This window comes from Myotis lucifugus, unplaced genomic scaffold, assembly GCF_000147115.1.
Source record: "Myotis lucifugus unplaced genomic scaffold, Myoluc2.0 scaffold_320, whole genome shotgun sequence".
NCBI classification, from domain to species: Eukaryota; Metazoa; Chordata; class Mammalia; order Chiroptera; family Vespertilionidae; genus Myotis; species Myotis lucifugus.
The window spans coordinates 304,806-320,762 of record NW_005871368.1 but is presented as its reverse complement, the minus strand read 5'-3'; the positions used below and the strand labels follow the sequence as shown (position 1 = coordinate 320,762).

Sequence of the window (15,957 nt, the reverse complement as noted above, 5' to 3'; positions counted from 1 at the left end):
ACAGTTTATTTTGTGACTTCTTAAAAAATATAGATTCACGAGGAAGTTGCAAAGAAATGTACAGGGGGGTCCTATGCGCCTTCACCTGGCTTTCCGAATGTAACACCTTGCATAACAATAGCACAATAGTGCAACCAGGAAACTGACACTGGTGCAACCCTCAGGGTTTATTTGGATTCCACCAGTTAGTTATACATGCCCTCACTTGTGTGTGCAGGTGCACGTATATGTGTGCGTGTGTGTGCATGCATGTAGTTCAATGCAATGCTATCACATGGGCAGTCCTGTTTGACATCCTCAAGGCCTGATATACACAGTAGGTCTCAGTAAATGTCTGTGGCCTGCATGCATTACTGGACAAACGGACCAACGCATGCAGCAGCTGAGGCAGGAGTCCTGCAAGGGTTGAGTGCGTGAAGAGGTGAGCGCACGGTCACTGGAACGCGGAGTAGAATCGGAAGAACGGTGAGAAGGGGTCTGGAAAGACTGTCCAGGGCTAGAGTGTGAGGGCTTTCTCACCAGGTTTAGGGTTTGGCCTGTATCCTCCCAACCGCAGAGAGACAAGGAGGGTTGTGAGCCCGTCAGTCTGGCTGTAATATAAATGCTGGTATAAAGGCTCAGTGGGAGGCAAGGAGACTCATGAGGAAGCTGGCGAGTCATCGGGAAAGAGAAAAGAGCCAGGAAGGAGTAATGTGGCAGGAGTTTAAGAAGCAGACAGGCCAGGAGGTGGAGGCCTGGGGAGATACACAACCCAGCCTGGGTGGTGGGTGAAGGGTCAAGGTGAAAGGCGAGGACCTCCTTTCTTTGTGTTGAAGTGCCTTTGTGCACATGGGCAGATGTTTCCAGTGGAAGGTCACTGCGTGGGCCAAAAGTCACGATTTGGCTCTCTCTGGCTTTCGGGTGGGGACTGGAGCCCCGCCCAGCTCCCTCAGTCCTGTGCAGAGAGAGGGTCTGGGAACAGCCGGAGGTAAGGGCCGCATCCCTGCTGAGCCTCTATGGCTGCAGATAAACACATAGGTTGGAATGGGCGGGAAAGACAGTGCAAGCAGGAGATCACCTTAACACTGGGGACAACAGTGCTACCCTGGGCTTCGGCATCTTCTGCTGCTCCCTTCCACACGTCATAAAAATTCCTTACAACCAGCAATAACAACCACAATAATTTTTAAAAACCCCAATTCCTCCAAAAGTCTGCGAGTGGCTCTCTGAGCCTCTCCATCTATTTTTGTTTTGTTTGCACAGAGCTCTGTGCTATAAACCTCATGGCATTGGCACAATAAGGAAAACGCCAGCACAGCAGAGGAAGCTGACTAAATGCAAAAACGCTAACTCACCAGACTGAGGAGAAAGAACTGCTATGAGTGGAAATCAGGTCTATTTTTAGGTCTTAGGTGCTATGTGAATGGAGAGGAGGCTGGATGTCTATTGAATGTCAGCTCTCCGGGAAGCCAGCCGCCGCCGGAGGGGGCCACAAGGAGAGCTGTGAACAGGGGTGCTCTGGGGATGGTCCCCGAGGGCAGTGGAATGAACGGCCAGTCTCCACTGCTGTCCCCAGAGGCCCAGGGCGGAGTCCCAGCCTCCATGAAGGGAGTAAGTGTGGGCTTATGATCTCAGATGAAGGGAACACACTGAGAAAAGGCAAAAGTCCCAACTGGGCCGAGGAAAAGCGCAGAACCTGGGAGAAGAGGCTTCCTACAAGAAAATAATTGGGAGGCACAACACCAACAAAAACACGTCACAGAAGAGAACAAACGGGTGTTTTTAATGAGCGACACAAGCAGCCTGAAAAGGCTGTGCAGTGATTTCAGCTCTGTGACATTCTGTAAAGACCAAACCCTGCAGACAGTTAAAGGTGGGTGGTGCCAGGGGTGGAGAAGTGAGGGGTGAACAGGGGGAGCACAGAGGACTTGTAGGCCGTGAAACTCCTGTATGACACTGTCACAGTGGGTACGTGACATTATGCACTCGGTAAAATCCGTGGAATGTACAACACAAAGAGTGAATCCTAATGTAAACTATGGATTTAATTAATAACGTGTCAATATTGGTTCATCAGTTGTAGCAAGTTTGCCCCACAAGATGTACTAGTAAAAGGGGAGGCTGTGTGTGAGCGTGTGTGTGTGTGTGTGTGTGTGTGTGTGTGTGTGTGTATGTGCCCCCACAACGATGGTGAGAATATAGAATTATATATTATAGTTATTATATAATACATATTAAATTTTTAAAAACCACCATGGGAAGTGAAAAGATGTCTGTTACTATTACATCTGAGTTTTGTACGGCAACCTCACTTGTGACATTAACAATACCATAGTTATAGAACACCCTAGATACTTTTTTTTTGCATGGACTTTTGCAATCCTGATCAGTTCCATGGCCTCTCTCTGATATTGCCTAAAGAGAGGAGTGTGGCTTTTCGAACCCCTTGAAAAAGAAAGCTATATCTCAGGGTCTGTTAAATCATCTTTTTTGTTGCTGTTAATCCTTACCTGAGGGCATTTTTCCCATTGATTTTACAGAGAATGGAAGAGAGAGGGAGAGACAGAGAGAAACATCAATGTGAGAGACACATTGATTGGTTGCCTGTTGCACGTGCCCCAACTAGGGTCGGGGATCAAGCCTGCAAGCGAGGTGCGTGCCCTTGACTGGAATCAAACCCATGACCTTTCATTCCATGGGCCAACGTCCTAACCAATAAGCCCAACCAGCAAAGGGCAAGTAAATATCTTGATCTTTAAGAGAAACAGGAAATCTCCTGAGAAGCTTTTCTGTGCAGTGCATCCCCTCCCCCACAAATCCTCCCCTCATCCTATCTCATGAGATTATATAATTCTGAAGGGAAAACACTGAACTAGAAATAATTTAGCCAGATTTTTTGGGAATTAATACAGTAACTTTTATTCCATGAGTGCCTTATATGCAGTAGCTCCTCAGCTAGTACCGGTTGGATGGATAGATGGACAGACGAATGATTGGACAGACTGAAATGGTGAAAGTATGAGCAACCTGCCTTCTCCTGGGGGTTGGCACCTTGCTCTGAGTAGTTCTTAGTTAAGGTTATTAGACAGGATCTGGGCAGCCACGATACAGGACAGTTGCTTTAAAATGCGAACGTAGATGTATTTGTATTCAAAAGATAAACTGTGTGAGTTAAAATATTCTATGTTGAAGGAATTACTCATGGGTTAAAATGAAAATGCAAAAATGAAAGTTTCAGATATAAGAGATTGGGCTGATTTCAAAAACGAGGCAGAATATTGACTCAATATGCACTGACTTCTTCGGGCAAGTTTTCATTCTTCCGCATCACTGTGGATACTGCTGGATGGCTACAGATACATTTGCCTTGAACACTGACTGTTTAAAGTCACAGATTTGACTGGAATTGCTGTGCAGCTTTGAAACCAGTATTTTTGTCAAGCTTACAAAGCCAAAACAATTGACAAAAAATGAAATGTTCAGTCAATCAAAGCTTTGTTTACACAATTTTTAAAAAATCTTGTCTTTAAAAAAATAATTTTTGTTTTTTTAGAGAGAGAGGAAGTGAGAGGAGAGAGAGAGACATGCCTCCCACATGTGCTCTGACTGGGGACTGAACCTGAACTTTCACTGTACAGAACGACACTCCAACCACTGCACCACGTCGGCCAGGGCTACACAGCTTTGAATGACCTGCTTGCTAAAAATACCTGTTGTCTTGGTTATAACACAGAGCTTTTGTACAAAAGTGCTTCTTCCCCCAAAGTAACTGGATTTTCTGTTATGCGCCAAAATGAAATGATCCAGAAAGGCTAGAAGAGTTTACCCCACTTTGTGGTAGGCACGGATGGTCACACCAGGCACCGCGTGTTCGTGGAAAGGCTTACGGAGGGCTGCCCCGCCCCCAAAGCAGCTCACCTTCATGGCCTGAACGTTCTTCAGCATGACGTCCCCAATTCTTTGGTAATCTCCTCGGATGTGGGCGTTTGAGCGGCCTTCCCTGGAGGCAGAGGCAAGGGATTGGAAACCAAAGGGTGAGCACTGAAAACATAACTGGAAAACGTCCAAGCCCTAGGTCACAACGTATCAAAATTGAGGTCTTCCTTCCCAATTGCCCATTTCTACCTCTTCCTGCTCTGGGTGCCTCAGCATCAGCGCGGGCAGGAAGCTGTGCCATGACCCCAGTCATTCTGCAGACAGTGAATTCCATTTGCACTTTGGAAGACATGGGGCAGACGATTTTCTGACCGTTTTAATTTGGTCTCATTTTACATTTTCTTCCCCGCCATCCACACGTGTTAGTGTCACTGGAACAGCACAGAGATCGCGGTGGTAACAAGCTCAAGAAACCAAGTCCACCCCACAATGGGGACTAACAGACTTGTAAGAAGCAAGACTTAGGCTCAAAAATCAAGGCTCCTGCTCCCAAGAGCCCTTAGCATGAAGCATGCACGGAACTGTGTGAAAAGCCCTCGGGAAGAGAAAGGCATAAATGAGAACGTGCAGGAGACCCACGCGTGGAGGTGAGAATGGGAAAATGATCCAGAAGAAGGGAAGGTGAGGGTCCCAGGTACAGAGGCAGGGAGGGGAGGGACCAAGGCCCCCCAGACATGCTGGGTGGGCATTTTCAGCAAGTATTTGGGTATATATTCATATTCCTTATAGTTTAGTTGATATTGGTAATCCAGAGACTTAAATAGCAGAGAAAAAAGTAATAATAACAGTAGCTAGTGCTTACTGAGCACAGTCCACCAAGCTGAGTGCATTTAATGCTCATGGCAGAGTATGAGGCAGGGGCCATTGTCACCCGCATTAAAGAGCTAGAGGAACTCGAGGCACAAAGAAACGGCATCCCTTGTCTAATGCCAGTGATCACAGGACAGCGAGCTCTGTACTTGAGCCCAGGAGTCGAGCTGGAGCCTACACTCCACACGAAGACACTGCTGCACATCTGTGAACGTTACCTGATGACAGGGAAGAATTTCCCTGAGACGATTAAAGCATGATTTTCAACAACCAACTAGGCTAATGTCTTCGAACCAATTTGTTCAGAGTGGCCAGAAGCCAACTTACTAGTAAATGAAAGGAACGAGTTAAGAAGAGAAAAGGTAACAATCTGGATATGACGCTTCCTGCCGGAAGCGAGAAGCGTTCGGAGTGGGAAAAGCACCTGCCCCACGAGTCAGGCAGGGCCGTGATTCCCTACGGATGCATCTAGCACACTCCGGCGACGAGAGAAACAGCTTCCCGCTCAGCGGAAGCAGCTGGAGCCTCCAGAACTCCTGACTCCATCTCTGACTCATCAAGCATCTTGGAGGGGGAAGGAGAGGCAGGGGGGAAAGCACCTGCTACCACAGGGTAGAAAAGTCAGGCAGGTAGACCCAGAGGGGCTGGCTCCTCCCAGCTCCTGGCGGCCCTCCCACACCACACACACCACACCACTGACCCCATGGTTCTAACGGAGCATGTATTGCACATTACATCACAGGGGAGGCAGCACACCCAGACCCATTTGGCAATTAAAGCTTCTCTAAAATATAAGAAGGGCGAGCATCCGTTTTGCCCCCAGCTCCGCCCTGCTTCAGTGTCTCCCCAAAGCCCTGTCTCTCTGTAACCTACTGCATTCTCGTCCAGCTGGAAGTAGCATTCATTCCGCAACCCTCTGCTTCCTCTTGGCTGCCAGAAGACACATTGCCAGCAGATTGCCCTAATTACTACTCACTTTTATGAACTGAAATATGGATTCTATCCTTGACACTCCTGCCATGCCTCTGGGGAAGATTGCCATTACCCTCCCAATGACCTAACCCGTGGTCGGCAAACTCATTAGTCAACAGAGCCAAATATCAACAGTACAACGACTGAAATTTCTTTTGAGAGCCAAATTTTTTAAACCTAAACTATATAGGTAGGTACATTGTTATTAACTTAATTAGGGTACTCCTAAGGCTTAGGAAGAGCCACACTCAAGGGGCCAAAGAGCCGCATGTGGCTCGCGAGCCGCAGTGTGCCGACCACGGACCTAAACCATCGAGGCAGCACCACTCCGGTCCCTGGCCAACCTCTCTGGGCTAGTTGGCCCCAAACCTCCTGGTTCTCTGTTCTTTAGCTTCCGGAAGCCTCTTTCCAGGCTCCTGGACTCCTCTGTAGGTCAGTTCTGCAGCCGTCTTTGGCAACCCCCCCTCCTCAGGCTCCTCCTAGGCTATCTGGGTTCTTTCGGTGGTTATCTTCTCTCTTCACTTGCTACTTCTTTATGCCATCCTCCTATGCCACATGGTTTCAATTCACTTTGTACCTACTGATCCAAGTACTGTATTTATTACACCTTCCAGAAGGTTCTACATGCAGGACCCCCCAGGGATCTCAAACTCAACAGGCTCCACAGAGTTAATTATCTTGTTGCCTCCAATCCTCTTCCTACATTTTCTTCCTTAATGATGTACCTGTTCTGCCCCCATCTCAAGCTAGAAATCTCAATTATCCTCACTCCTCCGTGTCTCGCATCCACACCCATCGAGTCAGATTCTACCCCCGAATGGAGAATGCTCCTGACGCAGACTCCGCTTTGCTGTGGAGACAGTCCTCAGCCCATTGCTCATCACCGCACAGTGTTCCACCCCATCGGCTGCAGGGTTGAGGGACCTCTGGATTTTGGGCAAACACTGGTAGTTATTCATCCAATTGCTATGGAGAAGTTAATTGTTTGGCCATTCTGTTGATCCTGATGTGTGACTGGGTTTGTTGAGAATTTGCTGGGAGAAGAAAGGAGCTCTAGCCCGAGCGGCGGCTTCCTGCTGTTTACAGCCACCGGCCCCTGCACCTGCCCATTACCACACAGCTTCTAGGAGCTGGAAGGTTCTCCTTCCTTCTCCCCACTGCCCCCCTCCACTCCCCCCACGCCTGAACAACTAAAGAGGACCCAGCAACTGAGCCAGATGACTTGATTTTGAATTAATGCCACACATCAATCGAAGGAGGCAAGACACAATTTAGACTTGGTTTGTGGGAATGCAGCTATTATCTGGGACTTAGGTAGTCTACCCCTGAACTTTCAAATGGGCATGCCATTTGACAACGCACATAAGATTGTGAGTTTGAAGGACGCATTTAGGTATTTCAGTGACAGTCGCGTGGATTGGGTGGGCAAGGGGAGAAACGGGGGTCTCCGGCTTCCATGAACAACGAGCAATTTACTCCCTTGCACAGATAACGCCGGGCCCGAGGGAAAACGAAGTGCTGGCACGCAGACACAGGCGAGGGACCGAGAGCAGGGTGGAAGCCAAACTTCCCTGACTTCACTTCCTTTCTTCTCTTGCCAAGAATTTATCAAAAGAAAATGTTCTGATGTTAAAACCCTAAACCAAAGGGGACATTCTTCCTGCACAGGCTTGCTAGCAGAGCCCTATCTGTTTCTCTAAGTCTGTAGCATCTTTCATTTTAGCAACTGCTCTGGGTCAGTATCACCAGTCACGTGTTGCAGGGAAGACCGATATCAGCGGGCTGGGCCTGTGAAGGTAATGCAGCTGGTGCAGGCAGCTCTGCCTCCCACCCGCCCGCCCCTCCCCTCCTCTCTGCAGCACACGCACGTCCCAGCCCTGCAAGGCTCAGCATCCGAGTCAGGCCATGGGAAAGGGGACAAAGCCCGAAGCTCCCGCTGCCTCCAATAGCAATTCCATCATGTTTCTACTTCCTCTACATGTTAAAGCCACCAAACCCACAAGCCCAAAGCATGTGCTTTATTGTGAAGAGCTAAAAGGTCATGTTCTTATCGGGAACATGAAAAAGTAATTACAACTCTTCCGGAACATCCCCCGGATGTAACCTCACAAGAAAAGGGCCCTTGTTTAGAAGGCAGGGCCACATACTTGCTGTGTGTGTAATTACCGCACGGCAACAAAGCTGAAAATTCTTTTGACAATTTCACTTTGGAAACCCATGTACCAAGTAGCCTCCCAGATGCTACATTCTGAATCCTCACCATGACTCATGCACTCCCAGGATCAACAGCATGTGGTCTCAGCACAGGGCTGAAAACAGATACACGCATAGCCCCCCCGCCCTAGCGTCCCCCGCCACTCCCCCCCTCCCACACTCCCCGCATGTCTGAGACTTGGACCCTCCGGAATGCTTCATTGACTACTACGTGAGCTGGTCAGTAACTCAGCAGCAGCCAGACCAGGAAGGAGTAGGGAAAGGATAGGAGAACGAGGACCAGTTCCCTGGAAGGCCTGCTGACCAACGAACGGCGAGGCCGGCTACCTGTCTACAAGCAGGGCGGGGCCACCTCGCAGGGCCTTTAATCTGCCTGTCTATTGGCTGTAGATGCAGATGGGGGGCCAGGCCAACGGGATAAAGCACCACTCTGCCGCCCCTTTTGCACTCCCAAGGTCGATATAAAATCCACATGGAACCCTAAAAGAAACTGAATGTGCAGTGTGCTGATGACCTTGCAGGCAATACAACCCCCGCCTAGGGAGCAGGCACCCTAGGGCCCTGTCCCCTCTGGTGTCAGGAGATTCTTTACAGGGAAAGTGACCAGTGAGTGACGCGGGCTCTCCCAGCAGCCAAGGGTGAATCTAGGCTTGCTAGTAAACAGGCGGCTCTCCCCTTCTCCTCCCAGCAAAGCGAAGAGTCATCTCAGTAGAGGAAACACAACAGCAGCCTGTGCATTGGGGAGCTGGAGGGCTGACTTTCACCTGGCGCTGTACCTGGGTGCTCCCTGAGCCTGGGAAAATAGATTTAACTTTGTCAGAGGCCTCGTTTGCAAAACAAACATCCCATCCTCATGATTTCTATGATTCTAAATGAAAAAGAAAATTACTTGTGCTGGTGTATCTATATTAAGTAAAAGGATAATGCATAAATAAGTGAATAAAAACCAATCTTCCATTAATATGTGGGTGGGGAGGTGGCGAGGTTAAAAAAAACTAACAAATTAGCCAGAGTAATAGATTATGCTCAGCTTAATGACTAGAATACCTCCTGAGAAATGCGTGGTTAGGCAGTGCCATCACTGTGCCAACATCGCAGAGTGCCCTTACACACGCATCGCAGATGGGATGGCCCACCACACACCTAGGCTAGATGGCACAGCGCACTGCTCTTGGCCTACAGGCCTGTACAGCAGGGGTGGGGAACCTTTTTTCTGCCAGGGCCATTTGGGTATTTATAAAGGCATTCGCAGGCCATACAAAATTGTCAACTTAACAATTAGCCTGCTATATTTGGTCAAACATTTACAGCAAACTATTTTTATATAAGTAAAAAGATTACACTCTAAAATAATGATCAATTGTATAGTAAATACATAAACCAGTGGCATAGCCATTTACAGTGGGGCCTTGACTTACGAGTTTAATTCGTTCTGAGGCCGAGCTCGTTAAGGAGCTCATTAAGGAGCTTGTTAACTCAAATTACTCTGCCAACTCAATGCAAAAAATCGGTGGAGAGACAGCTGATATCTCAAAAAACTCGTTAGTCGGGCATAAACCAGTGGCATAGCCATTTATTACCAAGTATTAGGTGCTGTACATATTGTGTGCTACACCGTTACAGACCTGCGGCAGAGCAGGCTTGTTTACATCAATCACCACTAACGTGTGAGTCATGCGTTGTGACTGGACATTACCGTGGCTACGTCACTGGACAACAGGAATTTTTCAGCTCCATTATAATCTTACTAGGGGCCCGGTGCTTGAATTCATGCACGGGTGAGGGTCCCTAGGCCTGGCCGGCAATCGGGGCCGATCAGGGCCACGAGAGGTAGGGGGGAGGTTGGCTGGCAGCAACCAGTTGACTGGTCGTTCGGTCGCTTAGGCTTTTATATATATAGATGGGACCACCATCATATACACAGTCCACTGTTGACTGAAATGTTGTTATGCAGCACATGACTGTTATTTATAGATATAGGACACATTACTCACATGCACTATATGTGGATTTCAAGATTCTTTGCTGGATTCCTATATCCTTTGAAATCCCTGGAGTGGAAAAGCCCATGTAAATATTCCCTCACATCCCTGCTTGCTGGGGAGATGTTTGTACAAGAGCTGCTTTCCCTGGGCCAAGGCGCTCAGGTTTCCTGGGACAGCTTCAGGTAAGAGAAGCATCGTGTCCACGGCACCTTCGGCACATGCCCGCTTCCTGCTCTCGGCTCTTTCTGCCCATCAGTGTCACCAATGGGTTGCTTAAAGCCATGCCTCCTCTTCTTCTGTGGTTTAACCCCAGACCCAGCTCAGTAAGGGGAGCAAAAGTTATACCCACTCATGGGCAGGCTGGACCAGACCCAGATGAGACCCGATGTGGTCACCTGGGATCAGTCCTGTGAATGAGCCACATGTTAAAACGCAGCGAAACAGTGTTTCCAACTCTTCAGTGACCTGGACAGCACTCCCTCCCAAGTGTTCTCCGCAGGTGTCCACCTGTGACTCGGGCAACTGAAAATATCCTGCTTATTTTCTAAGAGAAGCAGCTTGCTTTCAGAGCACGGGGACTTCACAGTCAGGAATAAAGCAGGTAATCCAAGAAAAGCTAGCTCTCACATATGACTGACAACGTGTATGACAAGGAAACCATCGCCACCAACCACCATCCCTGGGACCGTGGGTGGACAGCAGTGAGCAGGGGGGAGGGGAGCAGAAGATAGAGGGAAGATTGGTGACCCTGAAGCGTCTTTCTTGCCTTTGAAACAAACAAATGTAAAGCTTTAAACCTTAAATAAATGTATGTAAATTAGTGATTCCCCTCATGGGATACCCACAATACCTGTCTTGTCCTAACTTCATCTTCCTTGCATGTGTACTCTCCCAAGCGCCTTCTAGGGAGACCACACTGCCTTGACTCCAATGACTTCCACTGCTACTGACTGAAGGCAGGGACTTCGAAACCTTTGTGCACCGTTTTGTTTTTACAACCAATGAAAATCTTCTTCACACAAAAGCTTTTACACAAGAGAAGTAGCCCAGTCCTGGCCGAAGCGGGAGTGGAGGCTCAGAACACTTCCCTGGAATCCCGCTTTTTGATAACCACCTCAAGGACTCGAGGTCTAAGGTGGGAGGCGAAGGACACAGGGTGCTGGCGTGCAGGCGTGATGGGGAAGGAAGAGTGTGTCCGCTGTCTTTCTTCCACTCCTCTGTGCCTCCCCTCCGAGCCTCTCAGACTGCGCTGCCCAGTGCAGTCTCCACATAAGGTTACTTATATTTTTACTTTACTTAGGATAAAATGAAACGTAGTGATCCAGTTCCCCAGCCACACGCGCCATATTTCAAGTGCACAACAGCCCCATGTGACCAGGGCCTCTTACACTGACCTACGCAGACATAGAGTATTTCCATTATCACAATAAGTTCTACCGGAACAGAACCAGAGAATAAGTAAACTACTTGTCCAGCGCCGGGTTCATTCCTGGCCTCCAGGGAAGTAAGCAATGGGATGCAGTCCTGCCCAGCTTTATAGGGAACTGTTTCCCTGCAAGGCCCTCTGCCTCTGAGAGCCGCATTTTCCATCGGGGAAATAAGGGGTAATCCCACGAGGCTGTTTTGATTATCAAATGAGAGAATTTAAGGGAAAATGCTTTAAAAGATGCTGGGGGAAAAAAGCAAGGTGCTTTACTGTATGCATATTTCCAGTCTTAAAGCCATGGCTTTCTTTTAACGCCTCTAGAACACTGACGACGACTTCTGTTCTGAGAGAAGTGTTGGACACTCGTTGCTCTCCTGTCTTGGCATAAGTAGAAGATAGAACAGGCACGCTCGTGCTCTCCCAGGCCCTGCTGCCCAATCTCCTCAGGCTGGTTCTGGCTGCCTCCTGGACACAGAGTAGAGCAGAGCAGAGCAGAGGATATACGTAGGATGCAAGCCCAAGAAGAACGGAAACTGTGGCCTGCTTTGTTCACTGAAGGGTGAGAAGTGACAGATATATAGTTGGGACGCAATAAATATTCGTTGAATCAACGAAAGAAAGCCCTGGCCAAGTTTGCTGACACAAGGATTTGCATGGATCCTGATGCAGAACACACAAAAAAGCAGAACTCGGGCTCTTCTATTGATAGCATTATTATAAGGAAGAGTGTAGCTCTCAGGACAGTGCCAGAGTGGGAGCGGGGTGGCGGGTGGGGGGGGGGGAAGGGTGGTGGCTGCAAATTTTTTATTGGGGAGGGTTTTAGCTACTGTGTGGTGACTGCCACCAGGTTCTAGAAACTGTGCTAAATGCTCTACAAACCCCTTCATCCCTCACAGGCAAGATATCACTGTCTCCACTTCCCAAGTAAAGAAACTGAGGCTTGAAGGAGTCAGTGACGTGCCCAAGGACACCCAGTGGTAAACAGGGATGGCGCTGGGACTCGAAATCAGAGCTGCCTGACTTCAAAGCCTGTTTGGGGACCATTCATGTCCCTCAGACAGAGGGCCAGGTCACACAAGAATGTCCCAGGAGAAAGGCACTGCTGCTGATTTTACTCTAAAAGGAGTCGAGTTCTCATTGCCCCTTGTACATGCACTCGGGGGCGACAGGAGACCTCCCCACCGGGGCAGTCACTGTTACTCCAGAAAATGATGACACGATTCTCCACAGTCAACCAGCCTTGACAAATATGTGGATCTTGGGCAATAACAAGATAATGCAGAAATGAGACCCTTTCCTTATGCGGAAGTGGGAGGTAGTACAGATATCAGCTTCAGGGGGGCCAAAACTTTCCTGTCGGGTACACTATCCGCACGGGCAAAGCCAGCCTCGGCCACCGGCAACCTTTACAAAGTACGGAGCCAGGTCTGACCCGCTCTTCCTGATGCAGAGATGGAGCCGCCTCTTGGGACTGAGGGTGTGTGTGCATGTGTGTGCACATGTGTGGAACACAGCGTGTGCTCAGGCCTGGCTCAAATACCTGTCTCAACCACAAGGGGACACTGCCCCTTTGGGAGAGGAAGTTCCGAGAAACTGCTTCTGATTGAAGGTAGAGCTTCCTTTCTGGGCGGTGGAGGGAGACCAGGTGGGTGGTGGTCACTGCAGGAAACCCAGGGGCCTGTCAGGACAGTATCCCAGCCGGCCCCGCCTACGGGAACCTCAGGTGTGCATGCAGTGAGCTCAAGGCAGCAGGCTGGCCCACCACGGGGATTCCTTTCCAGCATTTTCCATAATGATCCCAACTCAAACATGGGCTGGGCCAGGCAACAGGTGTTAATATCAAACATATTCTCCTCGGTGTGGGGGGTGGGAAGTGCAGCAGCTCACCGACTGGGATGACCGCCCCCAACACCCTTTCCTCAGCCACTTCTGAAAGAGTATAAAGCCCTGAGACCTCCCAGACTGTTGGGCAATAAAGGAAAACAATAATGGAAGATGAAAAGAGCCTCCAAGAATGAGGAACAAGATAAAAAGTGAAACGTGAGCGCTGTGAGGTCTGCCCTCAGCTGAAAAAGGCACTTGGAAAACCCCAGGCTCCCCCACAGTCTGAATCAATAAGAGCTGAGCTCTCCCCTCAATGTAAGGATGGTGCTAGCTTTAAACTGGGGTCCTCAGTGCACTTTGACCCGCCGAGGCCTGGCTGCCAACGGTCAGAATGGAAACCCTGCAGTGAGCAAGCACACGGCCCCGAGGCTCATCCAGGCCCTGAGCTTCACATGAGTTCATGCAGGAAAGCACCTGGTCAGCACCTCACACAGTTACTGCACGGCCAGAGGCCCTCAGGACGAGGCACTGTTCTGAGGTCTCTGGTTACATATTATCTCTCTCTATAAAAGCCTAAGTGTCTGACCATCCGACCAGTAGCTATGATGTGCAATGACCACCAGGGGGCAGATGCTCAACGCAGGAGCTGCCAAGCTGCGGTGACTTGGCAGCTGCAGTTCTTAGGTGACACACCTGGAACCAGAGAGGAGGGAGCCCGATTCTGGGGTGCATCACCGAGAACCGCCCTCTTGCAATCTGGGACCCCTTGGGGGATGTTGGAGAGCCGGTTTTGGCCCCATCCCCGCAGGCCAGGCTGAGGGACCCCACCTGCAGACTCCCTTCAAGGCGCAGGCCGCACCAGGTGCAGCTAGCCGGGGAGGGACCTCGGGAAGTTGGCTCCAGGGCGTGTCCGTCTGTCTTGCCCAGTCCCACCCGGCCGGCCACCTTCTAATTAATTTCCTTTCAATATGCATGAATCTGTGCACCGGGCCTCTAGTAAATATATATATTGTCTTAACCATTGTTAAGTGTACAGCTCAGTGACCTTAAGTATGCTCACGCTGTTGTGCAGCCACCACCTTCACCCATCCCCAGAGCTTTTTCATCTTCCCAAACGGAAACTTCGTATGCCCCATTTCCCTCCCTGGCCCCTGGCAACTACTGTCTATTTTCTATCTCTATGTATTTATCTACTCTAGGAACCTCGTGTAGGTGGAATCATACAATACCTGTCCTTTGTGCCTGGCTTATTTCACTGAACTTCATGTCCTCGAGGTGCGTCCATGCTGTAGCATGTGTCAGAATGTGCTCCCTTTCTACAGCTGAAAAATATTCCAAAGTGTGGGTGTCCCACGTCTTCTGTACCCATTGACGCGTCAGGGAACTTCTGGGCTGTTTCCACCTTTTGATGACTGTGAGTTATGCTCTAGGAACGCTGAGGTACAAGTATCTGCTGAGTCTCTTGTTCCATTACTTAATATACCTTGGCGTGGAATACTGGATCATACGGTAATGTTTAATTTTTTGAGAAAAATATTTATTTTTGTCCTATGATTGTTCCTTGGGGCTACTATTGAAGTGTTCTGCCCGGCTGACGTGGCTCAGTGGTTGAGCATTGACCTATGAAACAGGAGGTCATGGTTCGATCCGGCCTGGGTTGCATTGTGGGCTTGATCCTCAGTGTGGGGTGTGCAGGAGGCGGCTGGTCAATGGTTCTCTCTCATCATTGATGTTTCTATCTCTCTCTCCCGCTACCTTCCTCTCGGAAATCAATAAAAATATATACTTTTAAAAATGTTCCACTTTGGGGTAGATGTGGATGAAAGTTTCTGACCACTCAATCATCTCCACTCCACTTCAGCCGCCGCAGTGTCTTGGTGAGATAAAAACAGTCCACCTGTAAACTTCCAGATCACAACAGCCTGCAAGCCTGTCACCCCCCGAGAGAAAAGCCCTCAAGCCCTCAAGGATGCCCCTCATCTCTGTGCCCTGGAGAACGCCCTCTGTCTTAAGCCTTCTCCCCCACACCAGGGGCCTCCTTCCTGAACCATCTCTGCCCTTCCATCTGCACTCTCCAAAACACCCCCTCCTCTCAGATCCCTACCCCTCCTCTTGCTTTTTCAAGTCTCGCTGGCGTCTTCTATTGCCTTGGCTGGCTCTTGCTCTGCCATAAGCTCCATGGATGGAAAGTTGCCCCAAAGGTGTATTCAATACACCTGGCTCTGTAGCTGCAACCGTCTCTTCCTTAAAGATTGGATTCTTCTTGAGAATAATTCCCAGACCCGCACCTACAGCGGATTTCTTTCCCAAGCCTGAGACTAGCGACTGCCTGCAGAACTTCACGACGGAGCCCTTACCATCGCTGTGCCCCAAAGCAAGCTCCTCTTTCCTCTCTTACTTGCTTCTTCCTTTCTCTCTTCATTTCATGACCATCCTCCTAGTCAACTGGGTTCAAAGCTCTAGGGGCCTCCCCTTCCCTCCTCTGTCCCTTGAGCCCTGACTTGTCTGCTCACTGACATCTACACTTCCAGTCCTCCTGCCTCCTTCGATTTCTGCACTCCTTCCAAGGGAACGGCCTCAAGTTTCTTTAAAAAAAAAAAAAAAGGCAGCTGGTCCTTCTTGGGAACTGTGTGCCCAGAGCCGGTCAGAGGGCCTCTTTGCGGGACTCTTCCCTGGAGCCCAGCTCCCCACCAGCTGCCAGCCGAGCTCTGCACACTGCAGAATCCGCCAGGGCACCCCGTACCAGGCAGGTCTTCATCCATCTCTGGGGGTGGCTTGGCCAGTGTGTGCTCAGCGCCTGCCAGTCACCGC

At 49.6% G+C, this 15,957-nt stretch overlaps 1 protein-coding gene across 1 annotated transcript in view; it reads right to left on the bottom strand.

Moving 5' to 3' along the window:
* The window catches only part of FARP1 (FERM, ARH/RhoGEF and pleckstrin domain protein 1), a 224,164-nt gene that overhangs the window by 18,904 nt on the left and 189,303 nt on the right, over positions 1–15,957 (bottom strand). The window contains exon 16 of the mRNA XM_023764187.1: positions 3,805–3,979. Coding sequence (XP_023619955.1) covers positions 3,805–3,979 — 175 coding nt within the window. The remainder of the gene's footprint in view (positions 1–3,804; positions 3,980–15,957) is intronic.